Below are 20,985 nucleotides of genomic sequence, written 5' to 3' on the forward strand. Positions count from 1 at the left end.
GGAGAGGGCTTATATAGGCTTAGCCTGCTGCCCATTCCATTTCTGCTTTATACTGAATAAAATACTGTTTAAACTAACACAGGTATAGATAAGTTATATCTCTATGTATGTTAAAAGCTCCATATGAGTGAACAAATGTATGATTCTATAACTTTGTCATGTGCTCTTTGGTATCTAAGGTATACATGATACTCCAAATTATTCCTTAAGTAGGTCATATAGAGTTTGAAGAAAGCCTCAATAGATACTTAACTGGATATATAATGAGGTTTAAATTGGACTGAAGTTGCTTAGTTAGTCTTGAAGCTTAATAAAATTCCTTCACAGATTTTCTTTTTGTAAAAAATATCTTCCACTTAAGCATACAAATACATATTACATTATGTTCACAAAGGTCCTTTAAATTAAATAAGAAAAGAAAGAAGAAAATAATTATGACTATCCCAGAGAGCTAGTATTCTGCCCCTTGTCACTGGACTAATTAAATGTTGGAAAAACTTCATTCTCTCAATTTAAAACACCTAATTTTCTCAATTGTAAGACATTTCATCTTGTCTGGACTACAACTATACAACAGATATATCTATTTTGCTGCGAGAATATCACATTATGTCTCTATACTGTCTTATTATGTCATCTGATGGATATTAATGTTGAATGTAGATGCCCCCTGTAGGACCATGATTAGACCAATAAAAATTTGAATTTTAATTCATGTCATCTTAATATTTAAATTCAGTCCTTTTTTTTTCAAATCACTTTTTACACAGTAAAGCACACATATTTATTAATACCCAAAAGAGAAATCTGACAGATCCTATGATATGGTTGGCACATGGTAAATTTTATCCCACTAAATTTTTTGTTCTAATGTAATGTATATACCATATGTTTGTCCAATAGTACAAAGATTATTTCAAATCAATAATGGATGGCTTCGAAAATGATTTTAATGTTCCATAAGAAAGCAACCAAAATTTACACAAAATGAAAGAGTTATATCCCTTTTTCAATGAACTTTAATGCTTTCTACATAATTTCTCTAACTGTTGCAGTTAATCAAAAACCAACATTCAACTTTAAGAAACAATTCATTTGTGATTCTGAAATGAATTAATTTTTTTAAAAAACAATTTGTCATGTGCCACCCACTGCCTGGTTTTTGTGTGGACGTCTTCATGGAAAGTAATAACACCACTAATAATGACATAAACCATTAGTAACACTCAGGTTATTGTGTAGTACATTGAACTCTACCAATTATACAGCATTGATGAAAATTAATGTCTTTTTCCCAAATCCAGAACATAATACTTATTTATTACAAAAGATTGAAAAAAGATCAAAATTCAACTCACCCACTTTTAAACACGAGTATACTTATTATAAATACAGCTACCCCTTCTGTTCAAATACAGAATACCCTTCTGTCTTACTGCTAAATATTAAAGACAAGAGACATCAGAGAAGTCAGTAGTAGCTGGACATTGGCAAAAGGTCAGTAAGTAACTAAACACTAATTCATTTGGTCAGAGAAAGGCAACAGTGGCTGAACATTGGCATTGCACAGTAAGTAAATAAACAATAGTTCATTTGGTCAGAGAAAATCAATAGTAGCTGGACATTGGCAAAATGTCAGTAAGTAAATAAACACAATCAATCATTTTGGCATTTTATTACCAAGTACATATATATTTCTAGCTTGAACCACATTGCAATATTAATCTATGTACAACATTACATACAATCTAACATAGCAAATCAGATCCTTTAAATTACAGATCTTTATCATTAGCTGCACAAATCATAATATATGTACAGACATAAAAAGATATCTTCATATGTGTGACATACCAATGATAGGAATTGCATAAGAAATTATGAGTGACATATCCATACTATTTAGCTATACCATCTACAGATTGGCCATCAGAAATCTACCAATCCAATTAGTCATCAGAAATCTAATGATCTGATTGGTAAGATACAAATCTGTTTACCAGTCAACATACATACAAACATAATAAGTTCCTTACTGATTTTTGGCCACAATTTACAACCTGAAGAGTTCTCTCTGATATTACAAACTAAAAATAACCTGTAAATGATCACAGAGTACACACATTGGTTAGATTGGTTATATAATTTCTGAAACATTCATTCCACTTATTTCCGGACAAGCAAGATTTTATTAACAGCAAGCAGAGCAGAGGCGGATCTAGGATTCCAGGTTTGGGAGGCATAAATAGAATGAAAAGCTGAGCGAAGTGAGGCAAACAAATTTTTGAAGGTAGAATTTATGAAAAATCGAGATTTCATGCAAAAAAATTTAGTTTCCTCATTTTAGAGTTGTCACAGTGGGTGTGCCCCTGCCTGAATCCCCAATGCAGAGGGAGTATGTTTGAAGTAATGGTCCAGTGATGCGGTAATCTAATAACATTCCATATCTTTTATCATAATGGTCAAGACTGATGTTAACTCCTTTTGTCAGTCATTGGTCACCGTTTAAAAAAAAAGCTTTATGCAATTACTTCACATAATATTAACAGTAATGATTGAAGCATGTCAAGTGCTTCAGGTAATGTTAACAGTAATGATTGAAACATGTCAAGTGCTTTATGTAATTCTTTCAGGTAATGTTAACAGTAATGATTGAAGCATGTCAAGAGCTTTATGTATTCCTTCACGTAATGTTAACAGTAATGATCGAGGCATGTCAAGAGCTTTATGTAATTCCTTCACGTAATGTTAACAGTAATGACTGAAGCATGTCAAGACAATAAAAATGCTATACAGTCACTTATACACAGTTAATTACAGTAATTGTTTTCCTTCATTGAAAAAATAAAGTTAACAGCTGTTTTTCTTCATCAAAGTTAAAATCTTGCTTCAGATTTTGCATTGATGACACATCTTGAACTGTTTCATTGATCAAGTAAAGCCAGTCAACAGCTTGGAAAATTATCCAAAAAGACAGAGAAGGAAAAGATATCAGATAACCGTTTGAAACTGAAGGCAGTGTGTACAATATAGCGTCATGTTAGAAAAAATGCATTACAAACATTTTAAGTCTTCTACATCATAAATGACTTTTTCTCTTTCAAAAAAACTCAGAATTTATGAACATGATGATTCATATATTTTAGGAGATAATTTATATAAAACCAATAAATTGCACATCTGGCAGATTTTGAATGACTCTGGGGATGTGAATTTAAAAAAACAAAAACAAAAAAAAACAGTCATTAATTGTCATTCTTTTATTTATCTATAGATGGTCTATCAACCAATAACTCTACTGCAAAAAAAAAAATAAAGAAATATATCATCTGTAATCTTCAATCTCAGCTCATCTCATACTTAATCCTAAATGATTCAGATCTACTGTATTTCAATTAATTTTAATAAAGCCTGATAATGATTTCATTTCACCGCTCCTCATCAAAGTAAAAAAAAAAAAATTTCTAAAATCAATTCTTGTCAAATGTAATGTATTACTTATAGTTAACACGCAAAATGAATATAAACAAATGTCAATACACAGTTGTTGTTTACGTTTACAGAAAGAAACACAATAATACACAACACAATACCTTAAAAATAAATAGTCAGACAATCAATTACATGTGAAATAAGGCATTTTGTTTCAGCACCAAATTTCATATCACAGTTTTACATACAAAAATATCACATTTCTCTTAAGTCATCAAAAATATAACTCCATTATAATATAATGGATGAAATAGATAGAAGTAACATGAAGGGGATGAGTGGTAGTAGTAAATATATATTTCATGATTCGTGAAGACTGATTTTTGTGGTAAAATAACAAGATCTTACAATAGTGTCATCTCCACAGAGACACTTTTTAAAAAATATTCCTTACTACTTTAAACTCTTCGCTCTAACAGGAAAAAACCTAAACCATTTATTTCACAATCTTTTGAGATAATAATCACATATTTCTATATATTGCTACAAAAGTCTTCTGAGTCTTTGAATAAAACTCAAAACCACTTGGAAGCCAAAATTACAAACAGTATTTTTTTCAATCAATTTTTCATTCCTTTTTAATTTTCAACCATCCATGTACTTCTTTAATCGTGTTTCTCACTATGAACCCGTTATTCATATTCTTGGTTTTATTAATCATTTCGGGCCATTCATTCCAGGTTACAATTTTACAAGTTTTTCATCCTAGGAAATCATGCTGTTAGTTACACAACTAGTGCTTCTTTGTTGTGTATCATCAGGTTTTAATCATTCATTTTAATCTGGGTTGTTCTTTTTAAGCTGAATATTGTTTTCATTACAGCTTCTGACAGACTCCTCTGACTTTACAGCTAACACTGCTCCCCACATCGGCTTTAAATATTACAAGTCCATCATAAATGCCATATCCACTAGGTCTGAACTCTATGGGAAATCTCAGGAAACTTCGAGGTCTAAAAGGTAAAAGAAACAAGCCATTGTAACATGAATAAACATTTAGAACTTCAGTTGTAACAAATTTAAGTTCACGGAAGGAAAAGTGAATACAAAGAAATATACTCTACATCTCCTAACTTTACCTTTCATCAATTAAGTAATAGAATTAGCAAATATAATCTTTCAATGTAAAGTGAATTTGTGGACTTACTTCAGAGTAAAACTGGAGTGTTTAACTACAAAAGGAAGCTGTGGTGGAACAACTTCAACCTAAAAATAAATCAGGATTGTTAACATAGCCATTCCATAGTTCATTCTACAGTAATGTCAATCTCCTTCATTTAAACAGCATATTTAGACCATGAACCAGTTTACATTATGGTCCTGTATATATATATGTACATAGTATACAACATAAAGAATAAATAAAAGTGACTTAAAAAAATGACAAAAATATTAACTACACAAAATGAAATATCAGATATCAGCAGTAGCATTACTAAAATAATTTTCTAAATATGCTTTTTGAAACTCTCAATCAATGTACAATTTATGATTTTTGTTTTCATGTTATTAAAAAACAAAAAACAAAAAATGATATAATGATTATGATCATTTGAAATATTCCATTCTGCCTCATGGCACAAATAATATGTTACTGTCACACTGTCTAGTACTTCTAGAAGTTATTTGGTGAACAAATTTAATAAAAACATATAAGTACTGTACTCAGGTGTTAATTGATTATATATATATAGAAATCAGTCATTGGCATCCATCTCACTTTTTCAAACAATACATTGGATTGTTTACACTTTTCAAGTTGGACCATACAGTACAAAAATAATTAAAATGTGGAAAATAACAGAGTTGTATACTTTTAGAGTTCAGTAGACATAAAACTTCCAAGATACTTTAACACAGCCATTTTCTTTGAAATTTTTAATCAAAATATTAATATGATAAGACCATGATAGATTACAATCAATACTTAGAATTTTCAAATACCAAGTGACATTAATTGTAACTAAAGTGTATCATTCATATTTTCCACTTCACTCATTTTTTTGACAATTTGCCCAGCATAAAAACTAAGAATGAGGGTCAACACTACTGAATCCCTAAACACCATTAACCTGAACAGTACCTTATCATATCTAATTCAACATTTTAATGAACCTAAGAATAGGTACATATCTTATCTTGATAAGACTTTTATGATAAAGGTGGCAATGCAATAACAATATTAGTGTAGCAGATTACCACTTACTATTTGTGGAGCACTTGACCTATTTTTGAGCTGAACTTTGATCATTTGAACATGTCCAATATCACATGGAAGGAATTCTTGTGTTTCCTGCTCATTCTCCAGAGTAAACAAAGCATCAGTTCTCTTCCTAGTCTCTGATTCCTTTGTTTTTTTCTCCTCATCAAAACCCTGGAAAGGAATGCTTGTGTGATTACAGAGGGTAAAATACAGTATGAAGAATTTATATCATCAAGAGCCAGTTTCATAAAAAAAATCTCTGAGTTTTTCCTCAAATCTTCAAATTCAAGCAATTTGATTTGTCGAAATTTGAGTTGAGGAAGGATTTATGAAAACTCAATTTCAGATTCTTTATGAAATCAGACCATGTTCTCGAAAGAAATAGAAAACTTTTTATCAAACTAAATTAAAGATGAAATATTATTCTTATACGTATAGAAATAATTTTAAGTATTTTTCTACAAATTACACAAATGTTAAGAAAGCATGCAAACCTCTCCCTTGAGTTCTATTCTAACACTGTTGGAGGTACTGCCTCTAGACTGAACCTCCCAATACTGAGAAAATGCTCCTTGTGACCGTGGCATGAACTGAACACAAATCTGAAATATAAATCAAAACATGTCTAATCTAATACACAGTAAATACACAGTATGGGGTATAAAACAATCAGACATGGTTTTAATACGAGGTCAACAAACAAAGAGGACATTGACAAAATTAGAAGTATATATACAGTAAAAGAAAAAGAACCATAATGGAAAAATCAGGATTTGAAAAAGCGGAAGAAAGTCATGTCTGAAATACATGTATGTAAGACTTTTCAATTCATGGCAAAACTCGCACAAAATTGTGATTACTGTGTTCATATGTTTAATATGTAATGTTTTTGATAAACAACTTCAGTGATAATCTGTTACTGTTATTGTTATTGTTGTATCTATGTACAGTTATTTATAGTTGTTTACCTGGGTTGACTGGTTCCCCTCAAGATGTCCGTACTTCTCAGAAAATGAAAACACTTTATAGGTAGCTCTAAATACATCTTTGGAGTTATCTGCCCCCTACAAATAGAAAATTATAAAAAAAAATGTTAATAACAAAATGACCTACATCTTTTAACCCTTATGTCTTGACGAAATGTTTGGCTGTCGCTACTACTCGCAACATAAGTAATTTTTCACTACTAAATTTTGACAGTCAGCCATAGAGTTTAAATCACTCTAGAGACCTCTATATTTTACCTGATATCATTAAAGCATATCAATATCATCTCTGTGTTTAAAATCTAGGTAATATGTTTGGGAAAATTTTGCAGAAAAAGCATAAAGTTGAAGGTGAATCAACGAAATGTGAAGCAAAATAGTGGACAATAAAGACGCAGACTTTATCCAAATATATTTTAATGAATTTGATGGATTCAATATAAGTCCAAATTAAAGTAAAATTATTATAACTTCCAATCTATAGATAACTTTTTTTGTTTGCCCAATGATAAAAAAAGTTATAAAAGCTTAAAATTAGGTGTACAGTTTGAGCATAAAAATATTAGAAAATGCAGCAGTGGCAGCCCAATGTTGTATTTACTGTGCAGCATTGTAAGGGTTAAATGACTATGTGTTTAAAAAAATGTTTGGAAGAATTTTTAAAATTCTGTTCAATTAAATTACACATGGTTAACCCTATATTTTTTTAAATTATTTTTGAATTGTGAAATCAAGGTTGAATGCTGACCACCATTTCTTACCAATCACAACTTTACACAAGATAATACACTTAAATGCCTACCTCAGAATCAAGGATATTAAAGTATAGTAACAGCAAGGAGACCATTATAAGAACCAGGAACAGGAAATTCTTGATCCAGGGACAAAGACAAGACAAATAAAACACAAAAACACAAAAAGTAAAACAAATTATCTAAAAAATACACCCAATAATAAAAGAAACAAATGAGCAACATGGTGCACCAATAGGGTAAGCATCATCTACTTTTCCAGAATCATCCATAGAATTGCTCATATGATGTCAAATCTGGGTTAACTATAGCACTGTGATAACATGTCCTCATGGTAACAAAGGCCATATCTTAATGAGTACCTTCACATAGGGAGGAGCAAATATGGAGATTGTCCACCTCAGGTTTTCACTGGCCACATTAGTTAAGTCTACATAGGTCTCAGACATGTCTCCTACTTTGGTTGGTGGAAAGTTGACCTGTGATGTGTTGACCTGAACCCCTCGATTCTCAGCAGGGATACAGATTGATGTAGCAGACGACACCTGTTTGTACAATGGAGCCAGATTTCTGTTTGCAGCATCTTCTTCTGTTTGTATATCAGTTCTTATCTGAACCTGTAGAGTCTAACAGTAAAAAAATCTACAAATATCATTTCTTTCCAATTTACAGACTTCAAAAAAATAAATTATCATCCATTAAAAGAGTAATCAAGGGAACCAAGGTTATAGCAGTAATCAAAAGAATGCAATCCAGGGACAAAGACCAGACATGGAAAACAGACTTACACAACAAAGAACATAAAGTAACTAAAATCATACATAAAAAGTAACAAAAGCAAATGAGCAACACGGACTCCACTAAAAATGGTATTGCTTCCTTATTTGCTTAAAAGGAATTAAAGCACAAAAAGTGGAAGTCAAATACTGAACTAGCATATTATCTCCCCTGCAATAATATTAGTTTTCTAAACTGAGTTATGATAACTGACTGAGTCAATATATCATATATTATCTTGTAATGTTTTGCTATGTGCAGTTGATTCTGTATTTCAAGATTAAAAGGATCATTGTACCTTATACTGCTCTCCACATGACACATGAACAGTTCCTCGCCATGGTAATGTCTCCATATTCTGGAAAACTCTTGCACTGGGACTGATACATATTGATGTTGTACTCCTTTAATGATACAGTATTATATAGAACTGTTACATGGTATAACTAATGAATAACTAGGAAACTATGATAGAACTGATTCATACAGGTACTTTATCAAAAACAATTTCCTAGAATAACCATGGATTAGTTGCACCATAATTTTAAACAATTAACTACAAAATAACTATTCAAAATTTCAATTTGTATAGTCATCTATTCAAGTTTCAATATTCAGTATAAACAGTTTGCTCTGTTGATTAATTTAGTAAAATGAATACACCGAACTTCTTCATCATTGAAAATAATAAGCCAATTCAAAAGGTCAAGGAACAAATAAGAAATACTTTTAAACCAAGCTTTAGACAAATAAGACTTACTTTGGTTGAACAGTTACTGTTTCAGGTGTAATTTTTACCCATTGTCCAAGCCATGACATCTTAAACCTGTAAAAACAGTTAACCATAACACATTTATTTAGGAAGCTTCAAGCATGGTTATCATTCACAGCTCAGGCTCAACTGTTGCCCCCATTTTTGTTAAACATTTCATTTAACACGTTATATCTGATTGCAAAACCTTTAGTGTTACCCTAACATCTCATGCCTTCAAAATAATTATACAATACTACAAGGGTGGAAACAAACCATTGATGTGAAAATTAACTAACCTCATTTCCTTGTTCAAGAAGTTAATGATCTGGAACTTTGAAACTTCAGGTCGGTCATCAACTAAAATAAGTAAATTTATATAAATAAAGGGATAAGAATACAGCATACCAGCAATGAATATATCATCACATAGTTGGTGTTTTGTGAGAAAGAATACTGTATCACTTATTCAGTAATTTTAAAGCCTTTTTATACCCATAGGAAGAATATTTTAAAAGGCAACTTAACAAATATGTGTATGTACTTGTAACAAATAAATTCTGTATTCATCTGAACTTTGATGTTGACCACTTATACATGTAGATCAATATTACTGAACCAATTCAAACTTATTAAGAAGTCGACAAGCACAGCATGATACGACTGCAGTGGTCAAACTATGAACAGTTGGGAAGTGTGGACACAATATTATCTTTTGACACATATAAGCATAAGCACAATTTATTATGGACAAATCAAATGGTTTGGAAACTATATTGCACAAAATTTTGAAATAATTTTAAAATTTTCAATATCAAACCAAAAATAAAAAATGTGGCCCCTTTGACCCCTTATAACTAATAGACATCTGAAATCTGATTGAAAAATGCAAGCAGGGATTTTTATGATAAATCAAATGATAACATATTTCGAAATTGGACCAAAAATTAAAAAGTCTTGTCATAGCCTGACTTTGACCCACTATAACTTGAAAACAGTCGTCAACACATACAATCTGCTGAATACATTTATTTACCAGAATTAAATAAGGAACACAATAAAAAAAGATTATTTAAAATTGGGGAAAAAAAAACAAACATTCTACATGGGTTTTAATAAAACACTTATTTTTACCTTTTTTGAACCCTTGTTTTCAAACAGTAGGTAATAACAGTAAGTCCAAATTAAATAGGAACCATCCTTTAAGGGTCAGTAAAATCATATTAAAATTTCAGAACAATTGGTCAACCACAACTATCACATAGAAAAGAAGCGTCCCCAGACTACAACTGCACCATAACATTCTACATCAGCAAATTGTTTGCAGTCATATAAAAAATTGTATAACAAAACAGTATTAGTATACTTTACCTTTAGAAGGAGCATGCAGTATGAGTTGTTCGGGTTTTAGAGCCCAGTCTGATTTATCCTTGTCTAGCATCAAGGACTGTGTAAATAAAGGCCCTATCAAAGGCCCAGGCATTGTGTTGGAAACAGATTCTCTGCCGCTATAAAAAATCAAATAATTGTTAATAAAAATGGTGTTTAGAAAATTGATTTTGCATGAAATTATATATATTTTTTACTGCAGTGCTGAATGTACTTAAAAAATTTTTTCCGAGCTATTAAGAATGTAAATGGTTCATGGTTGTAAACCATGTAGAACACAACTGGATCATTCATCTCACTAACTACCAAATGTTATACACTCTAATTAACATTAAATTATTTTTTTAAGTTCTTAAGTTTGGTTGTATACAACTGTTTACTGGAATCAAATATTGCTAATTTATCAATTACTTGTCTGTATGTTTTACTGGTACTACTGATATGTCATTCACATGGGAACCAGAGGGCATGCTGGTTGCTAGGTGACTAGATGGCATGGAAGACATTCTAATGGTCCCAGCAGTATTGTAAAGTCTGTCTGCTGCCTGACTTGGTATGGAAGACTGAGGAATCCTAGGAGGTAAATTATAAGGTTGATCATGTGTCACTATTCCTTTTGTATTTTTAGATGACAAATGGTCAGACAAATAGTCTACAGGAACTGAAGATGCTAAATTACAGCGACTATTTTGTGGAGTTCCATAATCACCACCATTCTGAATGGTTGTTGTAAAGTTACTTCCATGATCTGAATAGACACCAGATTGAGCAGCTGAGGCTACCAAGGTCAGACTGACCTTGGACATGCTTCTATAGAACAGATCAATGTCTTTTGATGGACCAACATCTGAGATAACAGAAGGCAGGTCAGGTACCATGTCTTCATCCATAAATGGCAGGTTAAAGTTCGTACAATGTAAAATATTTTCGTCACATATGGACCTTTGAATTTTACTCTTATGACCTTTACTCTGACGAATGACCCTAAAAAGAGATTATATAAATTAAAGGTTACATAAGAATTTATACATAACAGAAGCAAGCTAACAACAGCTACTTTTTCATACTGATAAAACATCTTTACATGTACTAACTGGATAATATATGTGACTGTACATATTCACATTCCTTGTCCCAACTCTTACATCAAACCAGTGATACATGTAGCTTTATCCTTATTTTTTATATTTTTTTCTTTGATATTTGTCAAAGAAGCCAGAGAAGTTAAAATAAACACAACCTCAGTTGAAAAGAATCTTTCCCATTCAAGCATGTGTACTACAAACCTTCTCATCCTCTGTCAACTAACTTCATAACCAAAGAGAAAGCCAACCATGTGTACTACAAACCTTCTCATCCTCTGACTACTAACTTCATCACCAAAGAGAAAGCCGACCATGGGCACTACAAACCTTCTCATCTTCTGTCGACTAACTTCATCACCAATGAGAAAGTCAACCATGTGTACTACAAACCTTCTCATTCTCTGTCGACTAACTTCATCACCAAAGAGAAAGCCAACCATGTGTACTACAAACCTTCTCATCCTCTGTCGACTAACTTCATCAGTGAAGAGAAAGCCAACCATGTGTACTACAAACCATCTCATCTTCTGTCGACTAACTTCATCACCAAAGAGAAAGCCGACCATGGGCACTACAAACCTTCTCATTCTCTGTCGACTAACTTCATCACCAAAGAGAAAGTCAACCATATGTACTACAAACCTTCTCATTCTCTGTCGATTAACTTCATCACCAAAGAGAAAGTCAACCACGTGTACTACAAACCTTCTCATCCTCTGTCGACTAACTTCATCACCAAAGAGAAAGCCGACAATGTGTACTACAAACCGTTTCATCCTCTGTCAACTAACTTCATCACCAAAGAGAAAGCCGTCCACGTGCACTACAAACCTTCTCATCCTCTGTCGACTAACTTCATCACCAAAGAGAAAGCCAACCATGTGCACTACAAACCTTCTCATTGTCAGTCAACTAACTTCATCAGTGAAGAGAAAGCCGACCATGTGTACTACAAATCTTTTCATCCTCTGACTACTAACTTCATCACCAAAGAGAAAGCAGACCATGTGCACTACAAACCTTCTAATCCTCTGTCGACTAACTTCATCACCAAAGAGAAAGCCGACCATGTGTACTACAAACCTTCTCATCCTCTGTCGACTAACTTCATCACCGCAGAGAAACCCGACAACTGCTACTATTTCTCTCCCCTCACTACACAGGGCACATTCTCTCTCTGTTGGGTTAAACACAACTGTTATACACTGAAAAAAGTAGTTAAGATCCAGTAATGTCTTACAAAAGCTGATTCACATTTTGGAGTTGTACTTAAATTTAATGGAGCAGACAGGATGAAATATTAACCATCAGATGTTGCTTCATTGTATTTGTGATGTGACATTTCCCTGCATTATGAACTTAGTTAATTTCTTAATCTCAGACAACTAACTAATATTCAGCTGCCAAGCTACTGACAAAATTCTCTCTTACAGTACATTTTTACTCCTATCAATGTTAATGTCCACATTACTTCTGTTTTAGTCTAACAAGCATCTGACACATTACATGATCAAGATATAATACATCTATAATGCTACTTACACTGGCTCCTTTTGCTTTAATCACCATTTCATTAGGTTCTATAAGAACCCTTGGAGGTCTGACTAGGTGTTTACAGCTTGGATCTGTACATAAAAAATAGAATAGAATATTTTGCCCAATTGAAATCAATACAAAATAATGCAACACATAATATCATATATCATAGTAAAACAGGAAATTGCATGTGTTGTTGTGCTACTCATACAGGAAGTTGATATCGAACATCACCATGTATAACTCATCCATATAAAGAACCATTATTACCCCTTCCATATGAAGAAATAAACCAAATTTGAAACGAATCCATCAATAGGAGCCAAGAATTTTGTGATAAAAATTTTATCTATCATTCCATACAGTGAAAAATGGCAAAGTCCTACAAAATGAGAAGTTGATGTTTAGACAGCACTCAAAATCACTAACACTGTATGCATCATCTTTATAAAGTCAAACACAAAATTTGAAATCAATCCATCCACAGAGAGCCGAAGTAATAGCGATGAAATTCAGACGGATGGATGGAATGACAGACAAGGTGATTCCAATATACCACCCACTTGTTGAGATGGGGTATAATTATGTACAAATCTTTGCAAGAATCAGGCAAAATGATTGAACCCAAAAATGTTGAACCTTACTATGCAAGTATTAGTATTAGTTTAGACTTGCTAAGTAAAACTATTATACAAACTTGTTGACACTTATAAACTCTAGAGGCAATGTTTCTGAGTTCCTACCTGTGAAGCATAAACCTTTGACATAAGCAGCTCTTGAACCAACGTTTCTCAGTGAGATTTTCTGTATCTGACATTTGTTAGGCTCTATACCAGAGAAATTCAGTAAATATTTCTGATCTGTAACACTGTTGCCCTCAATTATACTGGCACCTTCCATAACCAATAGATTGGTACCTCCATATCCTTCTAATGGAATCTATAAAAATAACAATATGGTCTTGTCAACTTTATCATCAAGCCATTTCAAAAGATAATTTTTGCTACATTCTTGGGATGTTAAATAAGTGAACATTTAATGCCAATTCAAATACATTATACTAGCTAATGACACCTGAACAATAGACAACCACAAAGATAGTCTACTTCATCAACAAAATCTGATATGTGGTTAACACTGATAACACTTAGTGATTAAATACATGTATGCATTTGACTTTCTAACCATCAAGTGTTTACTGAAATTTCATGAGAGCCATCCCCCCAAATATTTTTCATAGGAGAAACCATTTCTCCATTATATAAGGCTTGGCTTATATCCTTTCTCCAATTTCTTAGGTGAAATTCAGATTTTCATATGCTCCCTTAAGCTCACAAGTTACAAATCACTCCTTCCTGGAGAAGATTTGAACCATTATATTAACTACCATACACACTAAGAAATATAATAATTACAGAGTATTTAACAGCCATGCCAACAGGTTTTACCACCAGCTTGCCATGATGTTGCCTTACAGCTGACGGGCGATATTCTACATTGACAAGAAATTTATCTCCTCCATTTACCAGTAACTCTCGTGTGTATGATCTTCTGTCATTCCACAATAACTACAATACATAGTAATTTAGTTACAGTTACATGGAATCACTTCAACATCGAAACAGTCATGTTTCAAATCACTTAACATCAATAATCAATTACTGAAAGAGTCAGAAACAAATTTACCATTAATAGTCAAGGAACAGACATGTCTGAAATCAGTCTGTTTGTAACAACTAATAAGCAATGCATCAGAAAATTCAGTTTTCATGTTTATTGTAAACCCAAAGAATGTTTTGCTACACTTTATGATGCAGTGTCTGCCTTATCAGTTAATAATTTTGAATGGTCTAATTTAAACCTCTATATACCTGGAAGCTGTCAGTATCAGATCTGATCTCCAATGATAACTTCAGCTGTGATGAGGTTACATTCTTCAGTGTATATCTCTTTACCCTGAAACAAAGCAAGTAAATCTGTAGTCAACTCCTACTCTGAGTTAATTGTCAATAAACTTTCATCAAAGATTTAATATAAATTATGACTTTAAAATTTAATATCAGGTATGACGTTAAGATTTTGATAACCTTGTCCCTATGGCAAGTAAGTGAATGGAAATTCTACTTGTCCAGTTTTTAAACTAGGTGGATCTGAAGTTGGTTGTCATTTGGAAAAGTATGGTTCTGAATGACAGTTTTACTGGGCAATAGGACCACATTTAATGTCAGACCATGTAACAAAATACATCTTTTAAACTTATTAAACTGTTTTACTTCTTTATATTTTACAGGAAATCACATATATATATGGTATTTTTCTACTTAACTTACAAAGATTTACCCATAGCAACACCACCAAAGTCAATAAACTGTCTGTCTCCTAGCAACACTGGCCCTCTATAAACAACAGCCTCTTTCTGGACCTCAGCTCGGATTGGCAGATCATAATCTGGACCTTGTGGCAAAATTCTCATCAACAAAATTCTGGAAGAAAAAAAAATTGAATATAATCATTGTAGTTCCAAATATTTCTTGAAAAGTTTATCCTTAAAGTAATGAGAGGAAATTTGAGAAGAATGGTATAATAAATATATATGTAAAGCATCTGAGCGACCTACATTTTGTTAACTACTTTCCAGGTAGAATGCAGTCTAATAAAAGAGGAAAGTCTTTTCTTTGCTATACGCTTGCTGTTGGATCTTACAGATAAAATACAAATACATAATCACTGAACACTTAACTCCAATCATTATTTCATTCATATATGTTCATTGAGTCTACTCATTAAGTCTACTTATTAAGTCTATTCATTAAGTATATTTGCCTTTCTTTTAATCCCAGAAAAGCAAAATTTTCAACTTCTTTCATGACATTTAAATCCTAACCATCTTAAAGTAGAAAACCCTTCACCAAAGCTCACTAGGTGATACCCCTGCAACACTCTGAGAAACCATATAAGAAACCACAGAAGTACTTTAGATGGAAACTGGAAATAATGTGAGCAAGCTGACGAAGAGAAAACCCCTGCTTCAAATGTAGTTTACTGTACTTCTCTTAATTATCTCCATTACAGATAGTAATTATATTCCTTCGTGCACATCTACATATGATGCTCCACCTTTCTATAAATTTCAACTAAATCCCTGGAGCAGGTTAGGATGACTTGCACACATGAATCTTAAGTTGGACCATCTCCTTTTGGAGTCCTCAGACAGTTATTCAATTTCTTAGTGCACATCTTCATAAGATGACCAACCTTCCTATAAAATTTCATTAAAATCCCTTGAGCAGTTAAGGAGAAGTTGCACTTACAAGGTTTTAGCATTTAAAACACTTAAGTTGGATTTCCTCCCTTTTGAGTGCTCCAATAGTAATTATATTCCTTCATGCACATCTACATATGATGCCCAATCTTCCTACAAAATTTCATCAAAATCCCTTACGCAGTTATGGAAGAGTTGTACTTACCAAAAATGTGGACAGACAGGGTGAATCCAATATTATATATAATACAAAAATGTTTTAAAAAGGAACAAGAATGCTACAAGTAGCCATATGTCCCCTTCATGTGTTTTCATAAGTCCATGTGGCGATTCAACGTTAAGGTATCTTAATGAATCAAATTAAGTTAGGTTAATAATTCTTCATACAACAACAAAAAAATCCGCAAAAAAAAGCAACATGAAAAATAAACAAAGTCCCATAACTCCCATAAAAACTGTCGAATCAAAATAGCGGTTACGTATGATCGACTACACATGGTGACAAACAATCCTACAAAATTTGGTCAAATTCTGTTCAGCGGTTTCTGAGGAGTTGTGTCCACAGCTGACAACCAGCTTGATCACTTCCCAGGGGTAATAAAAGAAAACTTACGTTTCAAATGAAGGAACAGTAAACCCTCTGACAGGATTGAATGACACAGTAACAGGTCTCTCCTGTCCTGGTGGTATGGTAAACTGTGCTGGATTAACAGTGAAGTATTCCTGGTACTCTATAACACCCAACAAACATTCCATGTTGATGTTTCCAGCATTCCTAAGATTAAAGGTCTGACCAGATTTCTGGTTTACATGGGTCTTGAACTGAAGTTGCTGTAAAGATACCACTGATGATAGAATGATCAAAAACAATCTAAAGATATACTGCTGATGATATTTTTTTTCATAGTTTCAATATTTGTGGTATGTGTAGTTTAGTCAAACCACAAATTCTATTCCCCCCCAAAAAAAGAGAAATTTTCATGGAAAACTTACAAAAGAAATCAATGAATTTTACACTCCATAAATCCACAAAAAGTTGACACACCATGACAATTCATGTCCACAAATTGTTGACACATGATAATTTATGTCCACAAAATGTTGACACACCATGACAATTTATGTCCACAAATTGTTGACACAACATGACAATTTATGTCCACAAAACATGACACACCATGACAATTTATGTCCACAAAATGTTGACACACCATGATAATTTATGTCCACAAATTGTTGACACAACATAACAATTTTTGTCCACAAAACATGACAATTTATGTCCACAAAATGATGACATACCATGACAATTTATGTCCACAAAATGTTGACACACCATGATAATTTATGTCCACAAATAAATGTACTTATACAGTAAATTGAGCTCCTAAAAATCTGGAACTTAAAATTCTTACAGATAAAAATAAGACTTTTTAAACATACAAACTAAACTGTTTCAAAGTTAGCCACGTTGGGTATTTTAGGTTGTTATTCATCGCAATATATGGATTTACAGTCAACATTATATGGGTACACTCTACCATTTCTACTTGATTAATGTATTGTTGTCATTTTTTGGTGATATCAAGTAAATTCCTATCCATCAAAATATAGTCTTAATTATTGTGATTAGCCTTTTTCACAAATATAAGAAACATTAAAGAATTTAAGTTTGTCTTTTAAAACCACCTCAACAGCCATAGTAACTACTTCAATGTTCACAATGCATCACTCCACTCTCTTTTATAAAAAAAATATCCAGTGTATCCAGCCTATTTTATCTGTAAACTTATCGTCAAGTGTACAGCACTTAGCACAAAGAGGTGTTATTTAATTCTAAGTATGGCAGAGCTATAATACCTAAAATAGTAAATAACTCAGTGCAGGACATTCCCAATACCCATTCCATCAGTATCTACCTTTCCTGTGGCTTAGTAAATAAACAACATCCTTTAGGTTATCCCAATGTCTAAATGTCTAAATTGATGCAGTATGGCATGCCCACTACACAAGCTCGCCTTTAAATAAGATAGTCTTACCTCTAACTGCCTCGACAGGTGGAGTTTAGCTACACCCACAACATAAGCCACACCCTACAATAAGAAATACTTACCTCAAACTGCCTAGAGAGATAAAGTTTGGTCACACCCACAATATAAGCCATACCCTATATTAAGAAATACTTACCTCCAACTGTCTAGAGAGGTGGAGTTTGGCCACACCCACTACAGAATGTAGATCTATAGAGCTGATTAGGGGTAGGTGTGAGGGTGTGTCTACTTCAACTTCCACTCTGGCAAACATTTCTGTTGGAGGGTACTGAGACATAGCTTATAAATAGAAAATCAAATAAAACCTGAAGCATAAATATCTAAACAGTTACTACTGGGAAGGTATTTAATTCATGGATTGCATCACACCATGAGCAACAGATCTAATTTTTTTTAAAATGTTTTAGTGAACTATTTTAAAGATATCGTAGACACACACAAAAAAATTTAGCAATGAAAAAGCCTCTATGCCAGGTTTAATTTCTTAGCAAAACCATGAACAATGACACCTTAGAACACATACTCCCAAAAATAATATACACATCTCATTTACAAATACATATAGCTTTATTAACAAGACACCCAATGACTGAACAATGCAATTACAAAAGAATATAAAACATTGGTTATAATAATTGTACATATCACAATATACAAGCAAGAGAGAATTAACAAGTCCCTGAGAGTAAAATACATTATATGTCTGGATTGTACCTCTATTGTATTGCTTCTCTGGAGGCCTACAGTAAATTTTGATGTCATAAACTGTTGGATCAGAGTCAGCATTTCTCCCTGGTACTGATAGTGGCATAACTGTCCTTCCGATAGATGCTGACTGTGGTCTATTACTACGAGAAATCACTGAGATATCAGCCAGCTTTGTGTCAAAGGAAAAGGCATGCCAAGATCCTTGACTCTATCAGAAACATAAAACTAAAGTTGTAACAAAGTCCTATTTCTAAAATACTGGAACTACTTACTTAGTTTTATCCTATTCATTAGTATTAAAGTATCAATGTTTACATACAATATATACCAAAATGAAAACAAGTATCAAATGAAATATTTTTTTGACATAAATACATATTACTCATTTTAACATTACCTGAACACTGTACCCTCATAGTTCTATAAGTTTATTACCTGAACACCGTACCCTCATAGTTCTATAAGTTTATTACCTGAACACTGTACCCACATAGTTCTATAAGTTTATTACCTGAACACCATACCCTCATAGTTCTCTCAGTTTATTACCTGAACACTGTACCCTCATAGTTCTCTCAGTTTATTACCTGAACACCGTACCCTCATAGTTCTCTCAGTTTATTACCTGAACACTGTACCCTCATAGTTCTCTCAGTTTATTACCTGAACACCATACCCTCATAGTTCTCTCAGTTTATTACCTGAACACCGTACCCTCATAGTTCTCTCAGTTTATTACCTGAACACTGTACCCTCATAGTTCTCTCAGTTTATTACATGTACCTGAACACTATACCCTCATAGTTCTCTAAGTTTCTTCAGTGTCATATTTAAAAAAAAAACACAAAGTACACAACATCAAATTAAGAATTTTAACTTTAATTCATAAAATATGTGAACAATAAATGAATAATATATGCTACAAACATCTGGTGTCAACATGGAAGCCTGAAATAACCACAGTATGAAATTCTGTCAAAGGTCACCACAAAAATTAGTGGAAACTGGCAAAATTAAAGCGACAAGAGATAAATATGATCTCAAGGATCATGAGGGGCTCCAAAAACTGGCCTTATCAGCAAAATATAAATTTAAAAAATCACTCTAAAGTAAAATACATATTTCATAAAGCAGAATTGAGGTATGAAAAGGGGTAATAAAAACAATCAGAGACTCCTTATTTTGTTTTTCTTGGTTTTATTCAGTCATTAATCCATTGAAGAAATTCCTACTGTAATGTACATATACTCAAGTCATGGTTTTAACTGAAAATTACCAAATATGTTAAGTTGCGTAATTGCCATAATAGGTATTGAAAAACAAGATCAAGAAAAAAGTAAACCAACAAAAGACCAACAGACATGACAAGACCAACAGACATGACAAAACCAACAGACATGACAAGACCAACAGACATGACAAAACCAACAGACATGACAAGACCAACAGACATGACAAAACCAACAGACATGACAAGACCAACAGACATGACAAAACCAACAGACATGACAAGACCAACAGACAAGACAAAACCAACAGACATGACAAGACCAACAGACATGACAAGACCAACAGACAAGACAAAACCAACAGACATGACAAGACCAACAGACATGACAAGACAAGACCAACAGACATGACAAAACCAACAGACATGACAAGACCAACAGACATGACAAAACCAACAGACATGACAAAACCAACAGACATGACAAGACCAACAGACAAGACAAAACCAACAGACATGACAAAACCAACAGACATGACAAGACCAACAGACATGACAAAACCAACAGACATGACAAGACCAACAGACAAGACAAAACCAACAGCAACAGACATGACAAAACCAACAGACATGACAAGACCAACAGACATGACAAAACCAACAGACATGACAAGACCAACAGACATGACAAAACCAACAGACATGACAAAACCAACAGACAAGACAAGACCAACAGACATGACAAGACCAACAGACATGACAAAA

General features: G+C 32.9%; 1 protein-coding gene across 6 annotated transcripts in view; it reads right to left on the minus strand.

Moving 5' to 3' along the window:
- Nucleotides 1–1,659: 1,659 nt before the first annotated feature.
- Nucleotides 1,660–20,985, minus strand: part of LOC148610888 (uncharacterized) — a 45,075-nt gene continuing 25,749 nt past the window's right edge. For all 6 annotated transcript variants that reach the window (XM_088590751.1, XM_088590750.1, XM_088590749.1 and 3 more), the window contains 20 exons: nucleotides 18,999–19,200; nucleotides 18,421–18,563; nucleotides 16,847–17,064; nucleotides 15,302–15,454; nucleotides 14,843–14,927; nucleotides 14,387–14,539; nucleotides 13,715–13,910; nucleotides 12,978–13,060; nucleotides 12,519–12,640; nucleotides 10,762–11,334; nucleotides 10,333–10,469; nucleotides 9,261–9,321; nucleotides 8,971–9,036; nucleotides 8,509–8,614; nucleotides 7,796–8,059; nucleotides 6,664–6,759; nucleotides 6,190–6,297; nucleotides 5,699–5,866; nucleotides 4,640–4,698; nucleotides 1,660–4,445 (listed from right to left, as the gene is read on the minus strand). In XM_088590751.1, the coding sequence (XP_088446877.1) occupies nucleotides 4,310–4,445; nucleotides 4,640–4,698; nucleotides 5,699–5,866; nucleotides 6,190–6,297; nucleotides 6,664–6,759; nucleotides 7,796–8,059; nucleotides 8,509–8,614; nucleotides 8,971–9,036; nucleotides 9,261–9,321; nucleotides 10,333–10,469; nucleotides 10,762–11,334; nucleotides 12,519–12,640; nucleotides 12,978–13,060; nucleotides 13,715–13,910; nucleotides 14,387–14,539; nucleotides 14,843–14,927; nucleotides 15,302–15,454; nucleotides 16,847–17,064; nucleotides 18,421–18,563; nucleotides 18,999–19,200 (3,129 nt within the window). In that variant the 3' untranslated portion in view covers nucleotides 1,660–4,309. The remainder of the gene's footprint in view (nucleotides 4,446–4,639; nucleotides 4,699–5,698; nucleotides 5,867–6,189; nucleotides 6,298–6,663; nucleotides 6,760–7,795; nucleotides 8,060–8,508; nucleotides 8,615–8,970; nucleotides 9,037–9,260; nucleotides 9,322–10,332; nucleotides 10,470–10,761; nucleotides 11,335–12,518; nucleotides 12,641–12,977; nucleotides 13,061–13,714; nucleotides 13,911–14,386; nucleotides 14,540–14,842; nucleotides 14,928–15,301; nucleotides 15,455–16,846; nucleotides 17,065–18,420; nucleotides 18,564–18,998; nucleotides 19,201–20,985) is intronic.

Source organism: Perna viridis, chromosome 7 (genome assembly GCF_037379345.1).
Source record: "Perna viridis isolate PV_CMFRI_1.1 ecotype Kerala chromosome 7, ASM3737934v1, whole genome shotgun sequence".
NCBI lineage: Eukaryota > Metazoa > Mollusca > Bivalvia > Mytilida > Mytilidae > Perna > Perna viridis.